The 18,349-nt window shown below is 37.4% G+C and overlaps 1 protein-coding gene across 1 annotated transcript; it reads left to right on the forward strand.

Moving 5' to 3' along the window:
• Nucleotides 1–10,271: 10,271 nt before the first annotated feature.
• LOC149218324 (uncharacterized) lies at nucleotides 10,272–11,006 on the forward strand. Its single transcript, XM_089382386.1, has 2 exons — nucleotides 10,272–10,355; nucleotides 10,489–11,006. The coding sequence occupies exons 1-2, from the start codon at nucleotides 10,304–10,306 to the stop codon at nucleotides 10,974–10,976; spliced, it is 540 nt and encodes a 179-aa protein (XP_089238512.1). The 5' UTR covers nucleotides 10,272–10,303; the 3' UTR covers nucleotides 10,977–11,006.
• Nucleotides 11,007–18,349: the final 7,343 nt, after the last annotated feature.

Here is an 18,349-nt window from a genome sequence, read left to right on the forward strand (position 1 = left end):
TACCCTAACATTTTTTTTTTCATTTTGGTGTGTTCACTTAAGCTAGAACACCCTTTTGTTTCCTTTTATTTTATTAAAAAAACTATCTACTTCTAACCTTATATCTTCCAAGGGCTCACATTAAGCTAATGAGCCCTTTTTATTTTCTCTACCTATCTAATGATCTGCCAAGATTACGCTGTTTGGTCAGATTTTATTCTCTAACTATAAACATAAAATTCAAAGCATGAAATAGTCAAGATTAAGCAGTTTGACTACCATGGGTTATGGCATGTATGACACACTGCATACAACCATTATTTGCAGAAAAAGTAAAACAGTAGTGGCATTTGAATTTACACACTTTCATGATCTATTTTTAAATCTTTTTGTGGGGTTCATATTTTTCATTTTTTTTTTTTATCTTTGTTTCTTTTTGTCCTTTGATTTTCTTTTAGGACACACCCTCTTTACATTTTTAATTTTTAATATGGAAAACATTTGTAGAAAGCAAAGGTATGTACAATATTAGAAGGCTTATCCTTAGCCAATTCAAAATTATAAATCTTGTCACTATAGGACTTTAACATTGGGATCTTCTGCAACTTTTGAATGAGTGACCACACTTCTTCATCCTTCTTCAATTCATCCCTTACTTCATTTATCCAATCTGGTTAGATAATAGAAATAGCAAGAAACAATGCTTCCACATCCTCATCCTTTCTTGAGAGTGCATCTGCAACAGCATTTTGCTTCCCTTTTTTGTAGATGATTTCAAAGTCATAACCCAACATATTTGTGACCCATTTTTTTGTTCTTCTAAGGATAATCTTTGTTCTAAAAAGTATTTAAGACTATCATGATCCATTTTTAACCTGAAGTGTCTTCCCATTAGGTAAGTTCATCATTTCTTAAAGGCATGTAGTATTGCCAACATTTCCTTCTCATAAATAGCTTGCTTGAGATGTAGCCATAAAAATACACAATTGCCCACATCAAAACTTCTTTCATTGCGATGTTGATATGCTTGTTGTTTCATTCAATTCTGCACCAAAGTGGTGTTATCCTTTAAATGTTGGGGAACTTGTTTTTGATGCTCAATGTGATCTTTCACTGCTTGAATCTTTTTCTTCTTGATATTTCCTTCTATCTTGAGAGTTTGAGGGGTCATAATTTCTTCCAATGCATTACAAGATATGGTTGGATTCGTTTCTTGATGCTCGATGTGATCTTTCACTTCTTGAATATTTTTCTTCTTGATATGTCCTTCTATATTGATATTTTGAGTAGTGGTAATTCTGTCCAATGCATTACAAGATATGGTCAGATTCATTTCTTCTTTCTCGATGTGATATTTGACTTCTTGAACCTTTTTCTTCTTGATATGTCCTTCTATCTTACGAGTTTGAGGAGTGGTAACTCTTGCCGATGCTTTACAAGATATGGTCGGATTCATTTATTCTTTCTCTGGGGTTGTTTCCTGGTGTATATCCTCTTCTTTTGATGTTTCTTGATCCTTTTCTTCCTCCTCTTCATAATCTATGTAAACTAATTTCTTCTCAGCACACTTATGACCTTTAGTGTATTTGCTATCACAATTGCAACAAAGCCCTTTCTCTCTTTTTTCTTCCAATTGTTGTCATGAAAACCTTGTAGGTTATGGAAGGCTAGGAGAAAAAACACTTCCATAATTATAGTCATGCCTGGTGGGATTCCTTGTTTCAATAATTTCGCTTTCAATTTTTCTTGCTAACCGGAATGCCTTCTCCAATGAATTAGGTTCCCAAAGATGAACCTCGTGTTGAATGTTATCCTTTAAAGTCCCTATGAATCCATCAGTCCTTTGCTTCTCTGGAATATCATTTACCCTTATATTCAATTTTTGAAATTCCTCAATGTGCTTTGTCATTGAACCCTTTTGTTCGAGATTTATCAATTGGCTAAAGAAGGTGTTACTCTTTTTATCATCATAATGTGTTATCATTTCTTCTGTGAAAATTGACCAAGTGACAAGTTCTTTACAAGATCAAAGTTCTTTATACCATAAAAATTGATTCGGTTCTAAATATAAAGATGCAATATGTACCTTTTGTAACAGTTGAACCTCATGTAGATCAAAATATTGCTCCATTTGTAGTATCCAATTTACCGGATCGTTGCCATCAAACTTCCTCATATTGCCTTTTCTTGATTTTAGTATCTTGATCTTGAAACGACTATAACTCTATACTTTCAGTTCTCCAGGTTCTGAAATTGTGTCCTACAGTAGCCCTCTGAGTCCTCTTTCTAACCCCGCAAGTCTGATCAAAATTTGATTCTCCGAGAAAGAGTAATGCCCAATCTCCTAAGATGACCTGATTACAATAAATTTGTCCTCTATCTCATTTTCACTTTTTGTTTGTAGCGAAAAGACTCAGTAGATTAATCTTGGACACTAAAGGACTAAGTAGATTAATCTTGGAGACTGAAATAAGTGGAGGTTTTAAAGGAATATATATCTCACATAGATGTCATCTATAACATTTACTTTTTGTGGATGATATTTGATTTTTTTTCTAAAGTGAGATTACCTCATATATTCACTCTAAAAGAGATATTGACCAGCTTCATTGAAGAAACAATCTTGGATTTTTTTTAATGAAAATTCATCCATCTATGGATGGAGAATCCTCGATGGATTAAAATCCTTTGTGGAAGATATCTTCTCCACTCTCCTCAATCCCTCAAATACTGGACTAAAATATATGAACTTCATTCTCAATCCAGTGAAATATCTCACAACTGATTGGCATTGGCTCTTAGAAAAAATGGAAAAAAGGATTTGAAAGTAGTGCAATAAATGACATTTGAGACTAGGGAAATTAGTTCTATGTAAAGTTGTATTTGAGTCAATTTCAACATTTTGTGCCTTTCTATCATAGATACCATTAGTAATCGTTCAGAAGATGCAAAAAATCATTTGAAATTTTATCATAGAAGGAAAGGAAGACAAAAAAACCTGTGCTCTTATAGCATGGAAGTCTGTAGCTATTCTAAAATATTCTAGTGGGGGGGAGGGGGTTTAAAAACCCTCATCTAGTTCTCAATATAGCTCTGCAAAAACAGTGTGGAAGTTCATTCATGGATATGGTTTGTGCACTTATGCCACTCAATATAAATATATTAGCCCACAATCCAAATTCGAGTGGATCAAATCCACCCACAAGTCTACCAAAAATGGATCAATCATTTGGAAAACCATAATAAAAACTTACATAGTAAATACCTTTGCTAGAAAGTTGCAAATGGCTCCAAGATCAAAATAGGAAGGGATCCTTCAATTGACAACCAAGAAAGATACAAATTTCCATGGATTGTTATAAATTTCTTCAATGAGAAAGGTGGATCACTTTAAATCCAATAATGAGAGGCTTGAAACTTTGTGGAAATCAAGAATGGACCTCTATAGAAGACATCCTAATTGAAGGATAATTTGATGAATCTTGGGTAGCTTATATTTAAAGTTTTAAATTATCCAACACATCTTTTTCTGACCTTGAAGACAACCTAATTAAGATCCAAAGTCCTAGTGTGATATACACTCGAAAGTTTTGATAAATGACCTTAACAAGTTCACATGCTCCTTTGGACCTCCTTTGGTGGAGTAAAAAACTATGGAAACTAAACTACTAGCCCCAAATATATTTCGTTCATGTGGCTTCTTCTATAATATAAGGCACAAACCTAGGACAATTTGCAAAAAATGGATTTTCAAGGACCCAATATTTTCCTTTTATGTAACGTAGAATCTGAAACTCTCACACCTCTTCATTCATTCCTGCAAAGAAGTATGGAATGGAATCTTCCAATTAGAAAATCAAAATATTTCCTAGGAGGCAAACTTTGTTGAGAAAAACCTAAAAATCTGGTTGCAAAACACAATTTTTTCAAAATACAAGGCTCCTCCTCTCTTGATAGCATGGGGCATAAGGGTAGAAAGAAATCACACTGTTTTTGAAGACATAAATCCAAAGCCTCTTATGTCAGCCACTAACAACTTATTCATAGCAAGTGACATTAAATTTCCCCCAAGAAATATTAACTAGAGTATTCTTAAGAATTCTCCATCAAAACATATTGCCCCCTGGTCTCTTCTAATGGGGTAACACATGACTCTCCCTTTGTGGGAGGAGCTAGTGGAATTATAAATATAAACTCTACTATATCTTTCAACATATCTGTAAATATTGGACATACCACCAACAACTACGTTGAATTATTTGCTCTAAAACTTATCCTACAGTTGGAAAAAGAAAAAGGGCTTCAAAAATTGCATGTATATGAAGTCTATATGAGAATAATAAATTGTATGATGGGAACAACTCAAATACAAAATTACACACTTCTCCTTTTATATCGAAAAATTTTCATTCTAAAAACAACTTTATCAAATATCTCCTTTGAACATGTATATAAACACAATAAATCAGAAGATGATTCCCTCTCAAAGATTGGATTGAATCTAGACAGAAGCTCACACAAGGTCACAAAAAAAATGGTGAGACAACTCCTTAACCATTAAGAATAATGGACATATGTTCTTCCATTATTGTTATTATCTTTTAATATTTACAAAAACATTACCCTTTAATTTATATACAATTATCCAAAACTTTAAAAAAATTATCAAAATATATATATTGTAGCTGGTTAAAAGAAAGACAACCTATCTCATACTATTTTTTTTGTTTTTAATATATTTTTCAAAAAAGTCTTACTCTCTTAAACTACACAACTATCCAAATCCTTAAATACATGTGCACATAATTTTGTTTAACTGTCATCGCATCCTTCCCTAATTAGCATATTTACATTTGAATATGACTAGATACGTGACTACCTTCAACAAATAAAAAAGAAAAACACATTATACGGACTCCATTAACTATTTATAAACAATAAAAATATATATTTTTATTATTGACAATTATTTCTAATATTTCGTTTTGCCCATCAAAAATATTAGTTTAGAAAAATATCCGTTAACTTTTTTAGTTAAATAAGTGTCTATTTTTTTTTTCTCAGTAAAACTAATTCTATTAAGAGAGCGTATGGTACAATATGAAGTTACAATCAAGAGAGGCAAGAACACAGGCTGCCGGAAAGGAATTAAATAAATGTGTATCGCATAACATAGTATTTTTCAAATTAACCACCTCCATTTGTTTGTTAGTTTTTCTATTCTTGCATTTATGTTTATTTCGTGAGACTAATATTCTAGTATTATAATGGAACAATTTTAGGAGTCGTTTATAGAGATAGAGGAATTGCCCAAACAGTTCAAAGTGGTTGTTTGGGTAAAAAAACATTCAAAAAATATTATAGAGGCAGTGTTTGAATCATGTGTTTGATGGTGGAAATGGATTCAACACTATCAAAAACTTCTAAGACACCTAAAATTATGAAGTTTAACAACTTTTAAGGCACCTAAAATTATTGTTATTAATTTTTAATTATTAATTTTGATAATATTATTATATTAATTTTTAATTCATGTAGTTATATAAATTATAATGGTTGGTAAAATGTAGATAGACATCAATTCATAATAAGATTCAAGTGGCAGTGATGTCATTGCTTTTTCTTTTTTGTATAAATGTATTTTATGCATGTAAGGTACATTCACAAAATACAAAGGCAATGACATTGCTACCAGGTGGCTCTTGTTTTATTTATTAAATAAACCAAACTTAAACTTATATACATATACAAATTTAATGGATACAACATTTAATGGCTGCACTGCTATATTGTTTACATAAATATACATATTATTATTATTATCATCATCTAATTTTAAGGTCAAGGGCGAGACAGCAAATTGGTTTATAGAGACAGTGTTTGAATCATGTGTTTGATGGTGGAAATGGATTCAACACTATCAAAAACTTCTAAGACACCTAAAATTACGAAGTTCAACAACTTTCAAGGCACCTAAAATTATTGTTATTAATTTTTAATTATTAATTTTCATAATATTATTATATTAATTTTAATTAATGTAGTTATATAAATTAAATGGTTGGTAAAATGTAGATAGACATCAATTCATAATAAGATTCAAGTGGTCGTAATGTCATTGCTTTTTCTTCTTTGTATAAATGTATTTTATGCATGTAAGGTACATGCACAAAATACAAAGGCAATGACATTGCTACCACATGGCTCTTGTTTTATTTATTAGATAAACTAAACTTAAACTTATATACATATACAACATTTAATGGTTGCACTGCTATATTGTTTACATAAATATACATATACATATTATTATTATCTAATTTTAAGGTCAAGGGCGAGACAAAAAATTGGTGTCTGAAATGTATTTTATGCATGTAAGCTACATGAAAAAAATACAAAGGCAATGACATTGCCACCACGTGGCTCTTGTTTTATTGATTAGATAAACTAAACTTAAACTTATATACATATACAACATCTACCCCCTCTGGTTTTGAATCTGTGACCTCTTAGAAAGAAGCAAATGCTTTTAACCATTAAGCCCACTCAAGCTATATAAAATATAACAAAATTAAAAATATTTAAAACCTTATTTAGGACATAATAATGGAAACCCTAAACTCTACTCCAAGAGAATATCGTCGAAGGTGATAATGATATCATTACAAATCTTCTAAAATAGGAAATTCAGTATGATATATCAACGCATGTCGTCAAAATATTAATGGTTAGTAGGCCATCAAACTAATGGAAGGCATGCTTTGCTGGTTAACGATGTGTATTACACACTAATTTGGTAAGAAAAGTTACTTGAACGAATTTGCCTACTCTTGAGAACCCTCTTTAAGACTTAGTAAGAATAAGATAGTAGTGGCCAATATTAAACTACCCAATAGTAATTTAATGAAATATTAATTCTAGTGTGAGGACGTCTCATTGCACCAAACGTGGGCTTGTTATGGATCAGCGTACTTTTCAAGTTTTCTTACTAACTTGGGTGCAAGGACTCTGCGCTGAATGGCGACAAAGTTTTTCAATTTTTGTATTCTAATGGTTTCCAACACCATAATATGAGACGACAACTTGTAAGTTGCGTATTCTACATCATCTAGTCATCAGACATCAACTTTGGCGTGTTAATACATTTTTTTTTTTGACACATCGTGAATCAGTCACTGCCAATCCTAATCTATGGGAGACCTAGGATCAATCCTTGTAGCTGCCTCTATAACACCAAGAGTACATCCAACTACCTGCAAGTCGGATATACTAAGATCCTATGGTTTTAGCAAATCAAGACTCTCGTTCCACCAAGGCGGGGGTGGGGAATCTGCTTCTCGAACATCCACCATAGCAGGCCAATGTATTCAATGAGATTTGAACTACAATCTCCCAGGCTTTGACCAAGTAGACTTACTGTCAAACCACACATCACTGTATGGTGTGTTAATACACATTAGTGCACATTTGAAAACATTTATTAGGATGACCTCATGCCTCGGGGTCTAGAGCCCTACCAAGGTGGCACTAGACGTCATCTTGTTGAAAACACAAAACTTATAGTTACACGGTGCAAGGAATTTTTTTTGGAAAATTTCTTATATGACAAAACTAAATTACTAATAGGAATTCACCAATGCTATATTTCGCTGCTTCAAGATTGGCATAATAAGCATCAAAGCATTTACATGTCATATTACTAGTATTATAAAAACCATAAAAGTTAACTAAATTATAACTTTATTTTAAATTATTATTATTATTAATTATAAAAATTATTAATATATAAGCTAAACATATAAAACAAGATTCTTAACCATAGAGATTGACCCCCACTTTACCATGGAAATTCCTCATCTTTAAAAAGATTTCGTTACAATACCATGGTTTATCAATTCCACTAGCTAAAAACCATAACTATATATCAAATTTTCTTTTTAAATTAATCGATTTAATTACAAGTGGAAAAAGAGCACAACTACATGAAGATAAATCTCAAGCTTTTATTTATCTACACTTTTATGAATATTCTAGAATATTCCATAAATGTTAAATCTCTACCATCCACCTAATAATTATTGATAATTAAATTATTATTTTTTTCAAAATAAAGACAATTATAACAAATGATAATAATATTATTAAAAATTAACTACCAAAATTATAATATTTAGTTCTAGTCAACTAAATATGATTTCTATTAGTTTTATTAAATTTATAAATTTGTAATTCATACTTATTTGTTATGCAACATATAATATTATGCCCAGAGCCAAATCCCCTAACTCAGAAGGTTGCACAACTTAATTCTTTGAAGCTTGCTGGCCCATTCTTGATAGGGATATCTCAACGGTTGTAGAATAATCTTGTTGTTCGACTTTATTGCTCATGGCCTTTGATGCCACCTTCATCTCTCTGATGCCAAAATCCTCAAAGGCCTCGTCTCCCTCCGATTTCCATCTAATAGCATTATGCAATATTATCTCCAAAATCGTTTTGAAGACTATTTCCAATCGTCTCAAACCTCTTTTCCCTTCCCTCATAACCTCTAAGCAAATTGGCTATGTGGAATAGAGGCAAATCCTTAATAGAATCATTCTTGCTCAAGAGCACATACACTCTCTTCGCACTTCCAAGTATCCTGGAATGATTACTATGCTCGACATGTCTAAAGTATTTGATGAATTTAGTTGTCAATTCGTCTATCACAACAATATTTCAAAGGAAACGACAACAGAGGGTTTAATGTCGACATTGGCCAAACTATATGAAAAACGCTTGGCCTCAAATAAGGTATTTCTTATAAAGCGTTTATTTAATATGAAGATGTCAGAAGGTGGATCTATTGCTGATCATTTAAATGAATTTAATACAGTTACCAGTCAGTTAAGTTCTGTAGGGGTAAAATTTGATGATGAAGTTAGGGCTCTGTTATTTCTATGCTCATTGCCAAAAAGTTGGAATGTTTTAGTTATGTCCATTAGTAACTCTATCTCTGGATCTAGTACTTTAAAGTTTGATGATGTTGTCGGTGCAATCCTTAGTGAGGAAATGCAACGGAAAAGCTCCGGTGAGACATCAGGTATGCTTTGACTCTAGAAACTAGGGGAAGAAAAATGGAAAGAGGAAAGAGCCCAGGATATCATAGTAAGTCAAGGAAAGGAAAATCTAAGTCCATATCGAGGATAGTGTGTTGGAAATGCTAGAAGAAACGACACCTAAAGATAGACTACAAGTCTCAGAAGGGAAAAGAAGGAGACGTGCAACAAGAAAACAATCATGAAGCGAATGTGACAAGTGATGTGTTGCAAGATGCTTTGATTCTTTCATTAGAAAATATTATTGATGCTTGGGTAGTAGATTCAGGGGCCTCATTCCATGCCACACCTCATAGGAAACATTTTCATGATTATGTTCAAGGAGATTTTGGATCGGTTCGATTGGATGATGATAAACCTTGTAAAATCATTAGAATGGATACAGTTTTCATAAAATAGAAAAATGGAAATCAATGACTATTGAAGGAGGTAAGGCATGTTCTAGATCTGAAGAAAAATCTAATTTCAACAAGGCAGTTGGGAGGTGAGGGCTGTGTAACTACTTTTACAAATAAAACTTGGAAGGTCACTAAAGAAGCCCTAGTAATAGCAAAAGGAGAAAAGGTTGGTACATTGTATTTATGCAATGGTATTTCTAATTATGTTAATGCTTTGACCTCTACAGGAGCAGATACGACATTGTGGCATCATAGGCTTGGGCACATGAGTGAGAAGGGGATGTAGATTCTTTACTCAAGAAATTTGTTTCCAGGTTTGAAGCATGTTGATTTAAAATTCTGTGAGAATTGTGTTTATGGAAAACAAAAGAGAGTCAGATTCCTCAGAGTTGGGAAAGAAAAGAAGAGTGAAAAATTAGAGCTTGTGCATACAGATGTATGGGTGATGGGGGCCCAGCCCACGTGGTCCCACACTAGCCCAATCCTATGTGGACCTGCACTGATATTTTGATTTTGGATATGGTGTGATTGCAATTTATTTGGTAGGTGATTATTAATCAACCCACGGTACTGACTTGGTCTCTTTCCGCGACACCTGTTCTTCTTGAAATTACCAAACCCTAATTTCACTTTTCCCTTTTCACTGCTGGTTCGCGCCTATTCGGTCATTTTCACTCCGTCACTTTGATCTCTGTGTTTTGCTCAGGTATTCGGCTCCGCCTCTGGTTCTTGTCCGACGTTCGGCACTGTGTCTTCAGGTAAGAGATTGTTCCTTGCTATATTTCATTATCCTCTGCTCGAGCTGGTGCTAACTCTCGCAGCCCCTCTATGGTCAGGGTTTCACTTTGTTTCTGCGGCTTATGGGTTCGGTTCACTTCAGGTATGGCTATGCTCCTCAGCCATACAAGGGTTTCGCTTTCTGTCAACTCCTTTACAGCTTCACGATGTTGTTTCTGTTGCGAGGGTTTTGATTTGGTTATGAACCCTAACGTTGCTCTTTGTGGTGGTTGCAGGTGACCAGTCCCGTGGCTTTGCAGGGACTTCGACTGCTTGTCTTCCGGGTAGCTCTGTTCTTACCTTAGTTTCTTCCGTGGTTCTTCGTCTTTGCTGTATTTACTTGCATCTGTGGTCTGTATGCGAGATAGTGGTAGAGTCTGGTCTTTATGTTATTCCAACCCGTAGCCGTAGCTTGGAGGGTTTCTGTGAATGCTTTTGTTTAATGGCTTGCTCCAACGAATCCTCGTTGCACAATCGACCCGTAACTGTAGCTAGGAGGGTTTCTGTAAGTTCTTTTATTTGGTGGCCGGGACCAACGAATCCTCGTTGCACAGTCCTTTCATGTTATGGGAGTTTTATAAACCTGCAATGTAATTACACAGTGGTATGTAATATATATTTAAGTTCGGTGCTGTTGCTTACCAATTTCGACTGTGGACTGTATCTTGCGTTATTGTTTGTCTCTCCTCGCTTTATGCTCGCTCTCGGTCTCGGCTGGTCATGAGACTTTTGGAGTCGTGATACTCCGTTACTGTGTCTACCTGCAATGAGTTGAATGTACAACAAATAGATATGTGTATTCCTTTTGGGGTCGTGAAACTCGATTACTATATTTGCCTGCAATGAGTTGAATGTACAGAAAATATATATATATATGTGTATTCTTTTGAGGTCGTGAAACTCTGTTACTGTATTTGTCTGCAATGAATTGAATGAACAGAAATATGTATGCATGCGTATTCTATCATAGAGGACATAAATCTTGCAATCTTGTATTTAATTGTGCACTGAACATTTGATGAAGGAAATAAAATGTATTTTTCTTATTCTCTTTTCAATGCTTCGCTCCGGAACCCCTCTGGGTTATTTCATCTGTCTTTTTATACAATAGTTTCAGCAGTTAGATAACTGCTTGGTAGTTACTACATTACAGTTGCTCGGCAGTTACTATCAACTTACGTGACCTGACTATTTGTTTGTTTACCTGTTTCCTCTGTTACATAAGGGTTTGCTGCTTACATTGATTATTGATATTAATCTAATTCTTAACAACTCTAACTTAAGACCTGTTACTACAGTCTCTTAACAACTCTAATTAAGACCTGTTACTATAGTTAAAACAAAATAAATAGAAATTTAAGCTAACAGAATCAAATGCTGTAGTTGACCTTGGAAGAAACAAAAATAAAACATAAGAACTCTGACAGACTTGCTGTCCATTTGTCGAACTGTTCATCTTTCCCAATCTTCTTCAGAAACTTTGTCTGCCCCTTCTCGGTCTTCGCCCTGTCGACCAGATGCTCCTGCATCAGGCTGCCGGGGTAAAAGAGAGATCTCATGGCTCCGTTCCATGAGTTCCTCCACCGAGTAGCCCGCCTTCCGAATCTGTATCTCGTCGAGCCAGGAGCTGTCCTCCATTGGACGGTCCTTCCACTTTACGAGATAACGCAGATACTCCTTTCTGCGTGTCTTCTTGGCCACCTGTGTGCTGATGATTCCTTCTATTTCATGGGTCTTGACCGACGGTAACTGTTTCTTCCAAAGACTGTCCTCGAACTGGGTGTCCCGTTGTGGCTGTACCATTCTTTTATCTTCTGCCTGGGCATGATATGGGAACAGGTCTGCCACGTTGAATATGGGTGATATACCTATATCAGGGGGCAGCTGAATTTCATATGCATTTGCTGAAAATTTGCGCAGAATTTTGCATGGGCCGATTTTTTTGAACTTCAGTTTGTTATACGTACCCTTAGGAAACCGTTCCCGGCGCAAATGTGCAAGGACTTCGTCTCCAATTTCAAAATGTACCTCACGCCGTGTTATGTCTGCATGCTGCTTATATTTTTGCGTGCTATCCTGTAATCTCAATTTGACTTTCTCATGTAGTTCGCTCATCGCTTCAGCAAAATCTTCCCCGTCTGCACTTCTCCATTCTAGCTGTCCCAAATCCCGTAACTCATGTACTCCTCGCAGATGCATACCATACAAGATTTGGAATGGGCTAAGACCGGTGCTCCGATTAGGCGAATCGTTATAAGCGAATTCTGCCTGGGCAAGAGCTCGATCCCACAATCGCGAGTTTTCTCCTGTTAAGCTTCGTAACAAGTTGCCCAAACTCCTGTTTACTACCTCTGTCTGCCCATCGGTCTGCGGGTGATATGCAGAACTGAAATTTAACTGTGTGCCCAGCTTTTTCCACAGGGTGCGCCAAAAATGCCTTGTAAACTTCACATCCCTGTCTGAAACTATAGTTTTTGGTAAGCCATGTAATCGAACTACTTCTGTGAAGAAGAGATGTGCCACGTTTGTGGCGTCGCTAGTCTTCCGGCACGGAATGAAATGAGCCATCTTTGAAAACCTATCTACCACCACCATCACTGAATCATATCCTCGCTGCGTTCTAGGCAGTCCTAGGACAAAGTCAATGCTGACTGAATCCCACGGTCTGCTTGGAACAGGTAGGGGTGTGTACAGCCCCGTGTTCTGGCTGTGCCCTTTCGCCAGTTGGCAGATTTTACACCTGGTTACATACCTCTGTACGTCCCGGCTCATCCTTGGCCAGTAATAAAAATGCCCGAGCTGCTCCAATGTCTTATCGATGCCAAAATGTCCCGCTAGTCCGCCACTGTGTTTCTCTCTCACCAGATTTTCCCTCATCGAACAATCTGGAACACATAGCTGTCCTCCTCGAAACAATAATCCTTCCTATAAATTGAAATCTAGCCATGGGCTTGTATTCCTCAATACGGGATTCTGGCATGCTTCAAAAGCTTCTTTGAAATCCGCGTCCATCTGGTACAAATCCTTCAAATACTCAAATCCCATCACCTGTATGCCACTTTCCTGTAAGAGCAAGGCTCTTCTGCTCAAAGCATCCGCCACTTTGTTGGCTTGCCCACTTATGTGTTTCAACACAAAAGTGAAACTTTGCAGGTACTCCACCCACTTGGCATGTTTATGGTTCAGTTTGTGCTGCTGTGTTATGTACTGTAACGCAGAATTATCAGAGAACAAAACGAACTCATTGCCTAGTAAATAGTGCCTCCAATGCTTCAAGGCTTGAACCACTGCATAGAATTCTTTGTCGTATGACGAATACTTCTGCCGACTTTCATTTAGCTTTTCACTAAAGAATGCCACCGGTCTGTCCTCTTGACTGAGTACAGCGCCAATAGCTGTCCCGCTGGCATCACACCGAACCTGAAAAGGTTTGCTGAAATCGGGCAGTCTCAAGATTGGCCTCTCCGTTATTTTACGCTTCAGAAGTTGGAAACTGTCTTCTGCTGCCTTAGTCCAGCAAAAAGGTTGGCTGGCCTTTTTGATGGTCTCTAGCATGGGCGCGCAGATTTCACTAAAATTCTTAATGAACTTTCTATAAAAACTTGCTAAACCGTGAAAGCTACGTACCTCGAATAAACTCTTAGGTGACGGCCAACTCATGATCGCTTCAATCTTCTCCGGGTCCATCTTTAACTCATTCTCTGCCACTACAAATCCCAGATAAATTAACTCCTTCTGCAAGAAAGTGCATTTTTTTAAATTTATCAGCAGTTTGTTCTGCTGCAGCTTCTCGAATACCCTTCGAATATGCTGAAGGTGTTCTCTTTTCGTCCTGCTAAAAATTAAAATATCGTCCAGATAGACTATCACGAACTTTCCAATAAACTCCTTTAACATTTCGTTCATTAATCTCATAAAAGTACTCGGTGCGTTACTCAACCCAAATGGCATAACCAGCCATTCGTACAGTCCTTCGTTGGTCTTGAAGGCTGTCTTCCATTCGTCCCCTTCCCTGATTCTGATCTGATGATACCCACTTTTCAGATCTATTTTTGTAAAATATGCTGCCCCACTAAGACAGTCCATCATGTCATCCATCCTAGGCAAGGGAAACCTGTATCGAATGGTGATCTTGTTTATAGCCCGCGAATCTGTGCACATTCGCCATTCTCCTCCCTTCTTGGGCGCAAGGACTGTAGGTACTGCACAGGGGCTTAAACTCTCTCTGATCAGTCCCTTATCTAACAACTCCTGCACTTGTTTGCGTACTTCTTCATTGTCTTTTGGACTCATTCTGTACGCTGCCTTGTTCGGTAAACTCGACCCTGGTATAAAATCAATGTGGTGGCTGATGCTCCTTTTAGGAGGCAACTTATCAGGTAGCTCATCAGCCGCAATATCTTGAAATTCTTCTAACAGCTCTTGTATTTCTTTGGGCAATTCTGATTTCTCTAAGTTCAGTAACACTGGCTCCATCCTCCTCACAACTGCAAAGTTAATTTCATTTTCCTCAAGCTGCTTTATGAACTGTTTTCCTCCCATTAATAGCGCCTTTGTCCCACTTGATTATGTTGAATCTTCCTCTTTGATGGGTACAAGTGTGTGTTTGACCCCATCCTTCACAAACTTATAACAATTAGTTTTCCCATCGTGTGTCACCTTCCTGTCATACTGCCATGGTCTTCCGAGCAGTATGTGGCACACGTCCATGGGCATAATATCGCAGACCACTGTATCGTGGTACTTGCCAATGCGAAACTCTACCTCGCATTGTTCATCAACCAACAGCTGGTGGCCTTTCTGCAGCCATGACACCTTGTAACGTGTGGGGTGTTTCAGTCGCTTCAACCCCAGTTTTTCCACCATCTCAATGGCAACCAAGTTATCCGTACTCCCGCTGTCTATTATTACCTTGCAGCATTTTCCATGCGATTTACAGACTGTCCGAAATAGTGCCTTCCACTGTGTTGGTTCAGCCACTTCCTTGGTTGGCTTTAACAGCACTTTGTTCAAAATCAAAGCTTCCCCTGTCTCCGCCATGTCTTCCACCTCCCGGAGTTGTGCTTCAGCTTCTTCAGGCTGTGCCATCAGCGTTCCCCTCTAACCGGCCTGTTCAACTTCTGGACATTCAAAGGCTTTGTGCCCCCATTTGTGGCACCTGTAGCACTGGACATTAGTCCCTCTTCCGCGGCCATTCCCTCGTCCTCTCTGGTATGACCGACCTCCTCTGGTGCTATCTCCTTTTTCTGCTGTCCCTGAAGTTTTTGAACTGCTGCCTTCTTCGCTGTTCGCAGCACTCTTTCCTCTACCGTAGGATTGTCCCCGTCCTCTGCTACTTCCTCTCCCTCTTCTGCTGTTCTATTTTCTGTTAATCTTTTCCTCAGCCTTTACAGCACTCTGAAAGGCCTCTTCAATATTTCGGGGAGAAAGGATGCTAATTTCATCCAGAATTTCCATCCTCAAGCCATTAACATATCTCGCTGTTTTTTCTGGAGTTTCATCTGTATAACCAGCACGTAGATTTACCCGGTAGAACTCTTCCGTATACTCTTTGACAGTCATACCTCTCTGTCTCAGATTCTGTACTCGCCGACATAGTTCAACCTGGTAATCTTTCGGCAGAAATCTGCCCTTCAATTTTGCCACCATCCTTGACCAATTCCGTATAGGTAATTTGTTCAGTCTTTTTCTGTCTGCTTGGACATTATCCCACCACAAGAGGGCATGTCCCTTCAACTTAGTAGCAGCGAACTTGACTCTCTTATCCTCCTTAACTTCCTCATTTTGGAAATACTTATCTAGTTCGCTTATCCAATCCAATAGGATATCAGCAGACAGACTGCCATCGTAATTCGAAATCTCTGTTTTGGGTTTGCTGCTGGCCAATAAAATTGAACGCAGCAGTCTCAATTCTGGAGCTTCTTCATCAGACCCGTCTGTAGCAGCTACCGCTTCTTCCTCACTATCATCTCCCAGTTCCGGGTCTCTTCGTCTACCCGCTTCCACTGCTTCCAAGCGAGCTGTCAGAACTCTAATCTGTTCCCTCAATCCTTCATCTGCTCCTCTACGTGCACCTGTTCTTCTCGAAATTACCAAACCCTAATTTCACTTTTCCCTTTTCACTGCTGGTTCGCGCCTATTCGGTCATTTTCACTCCGTCACTTTGCTCTCTGTGTTTTGCTCAGGTATTCGGCTCCGCCTCTGGTTCTTGTCCGACGTTCGGCACTGTGTCTTCAGGTAAGAGATTGTTCCTTGCTATATTTCATTATCCTCTGCTCGAGCTGGTGCTAACTCTCGCAGCCCCTCTGTGGTCAGGGTTTCAATTTGTTTCTGCGGCTTATGGGTTCGGTTCACTTCAGGTATGGCTATGCCCCTCAGCCATACAAGGGTTTCGCTTTCTGTCAACTCCTTTACAGCTTCACGGTGTTGTTTCTGTTGCGAGGGTTTTGATTTGGTTATGAACCCTAACGTTGCTCTTCTGTGGTGGTTGCAGGTGACCAGTCTCGTGGCTTTGCAGGGACTTCGACTGCTTGTCTTCCGGGTAGCTCTGTTCTTACCTTAGTTTCTTCCGTGGTTCTTCGTCTTTGCTGTATTTACTTGCATCTGTGGTCTGTATGCGAGATAGTGGTAGAGTTTGGTCTTTATGTTATTCCAACCCGTAGCCGTAGCTTGGAGGGTTTCTGTGAATGCTTTTGTTTAATGGCTTGCTCCAACGAATCCTCGTTGCACAATCGACCCGTAACTGTAGCTAGGAGGGTTTCTGTAAGTTCTTTTATTTGGTGGCCGGGACCAACGAATCCTCGTTGCACAGTCCTTTCATGTTATGGGAGTTTTATAAACCTGCAATGTAATTACACAGTGGTATGTAATATATATTTAAGTTCGGTGCTGTTGCTTACCAATTTCGACTGTGGACTGTATCTTGCGTTATTGTTTGTCTCTCCTCGCTTTATGCTCGCTCTCGGTCTCGGCTGGTCATGAGACTTTTGGAGTCGTGATACTCCATTACTGTGTCTACCTGCAATGAGTTGAATGTACAGCAAATAGATATGTGTATTCCTTTTGGGGTCATGAAACTCGATTACTATATTTGCCTGCAATGAGTTGAATGTACAGAAAATATATATATATGTGTATTCTTTTGAGGTCGTGAAACTCTGTTACTGTATTTGTCTGCAATGAATTGAATGAACAGAAATATGTATGCATGCGTATTCTATCATAGAGGACATAAATCTTGCAATCTTGTATTTAATTGTGCACTGAACATTTGATGAAGGAAATAAAATGTATTTTTCTTATTCTCTTTTCAATGCTTCGCTCCGGAACCCCTCTGGGTTATTTCATCTGTCTTTTTATACAATAGTTTCAGCAGTTAGATAACTGCTTGGTAGTTACTACATTACAGTTGCTCGGCAGTTACTATCAACTTACGTGACCTGACTATTTGTTTGTTTACCTGTTTCCTCTGTTACATAAGGGTTTGCTACTTACATTGATTATTGATATTAATCTAATTCTTAACAACTCTAACTTAAGACCTGTTACTACAGTCTTTTAACAACTCTAATTAAGACCTGTTACTATAGTTAAAACAAAATAAATAGAAATTTAAGCTAACAGAATCAAATGCTGTAGTTGATCTTGGAAGAAACAAAAATAAAACATAAGAACTCTGACAGACTTGCTGTCCATTTGTCGAACTATTCATCTTTCCCAATCTTCTTCAGAAACTTTGTCTGCCCCTTCTCGGTCTTCGCCCTGTCGACCAGATGCTCCTGCATCAATGGGGACTTGCTCAAGTATCATCTCTCGGTGGCTCTCATTATTATGTTACTTTTATTGATGATGCAACTGGAAAGACCTGGATTTGTTGTATTCAAAATAAATCTGATGTATTTGATACTTTCAAGAAATGGAAATCTTTGGTTGAAAATGAGACAGGAAAAAGGTTGAAGTGTCTCAGATCAGACAATGGAGGTGAATATTGCAGCAAAGAGTTTGATACGCACTGTTGGTAGAATGGAATTCATAGAGAGAAGACAGTTCCAGGAACACCATAGGAAAATTGTGTGTCAGAAAGGATGAACAGGACAA

Source organism: Pinus tabuliformis, chromosome Q (assembly GCF_031772625.1).
Source record: "Pinus tabuliformis cultivar Carrire ecotype Pingquan chromosome Q, CPIR1, whole genome shotgun sequence".
Taxonomy (NCBI): Eukaryota; Viridiplantae; Streptophyta; class Pinopsida; order Pinales; family Pinaceae; genus Pinus; species Pinus tabuliformis.

What these genes read in the sequence shown, in the direction of transcription:
- LOC149218324 (XM_089382386.1), top strand. Translation starts at nt 10,304, where the DNA reads ATGGTCAGGGTTTCACTTTGTTTCTGCGGCTTATGGGTTCGGTTCACT. An exon ending in ATGGGTTCGGTTCACTTCAG is followed by an intron (nt 10,356 to 10,488) that starts GTATGGCTATGC and finishes TGGTGGTTGCAG; the next exon opens with GTGACCAGTCCCGTGGCTTT.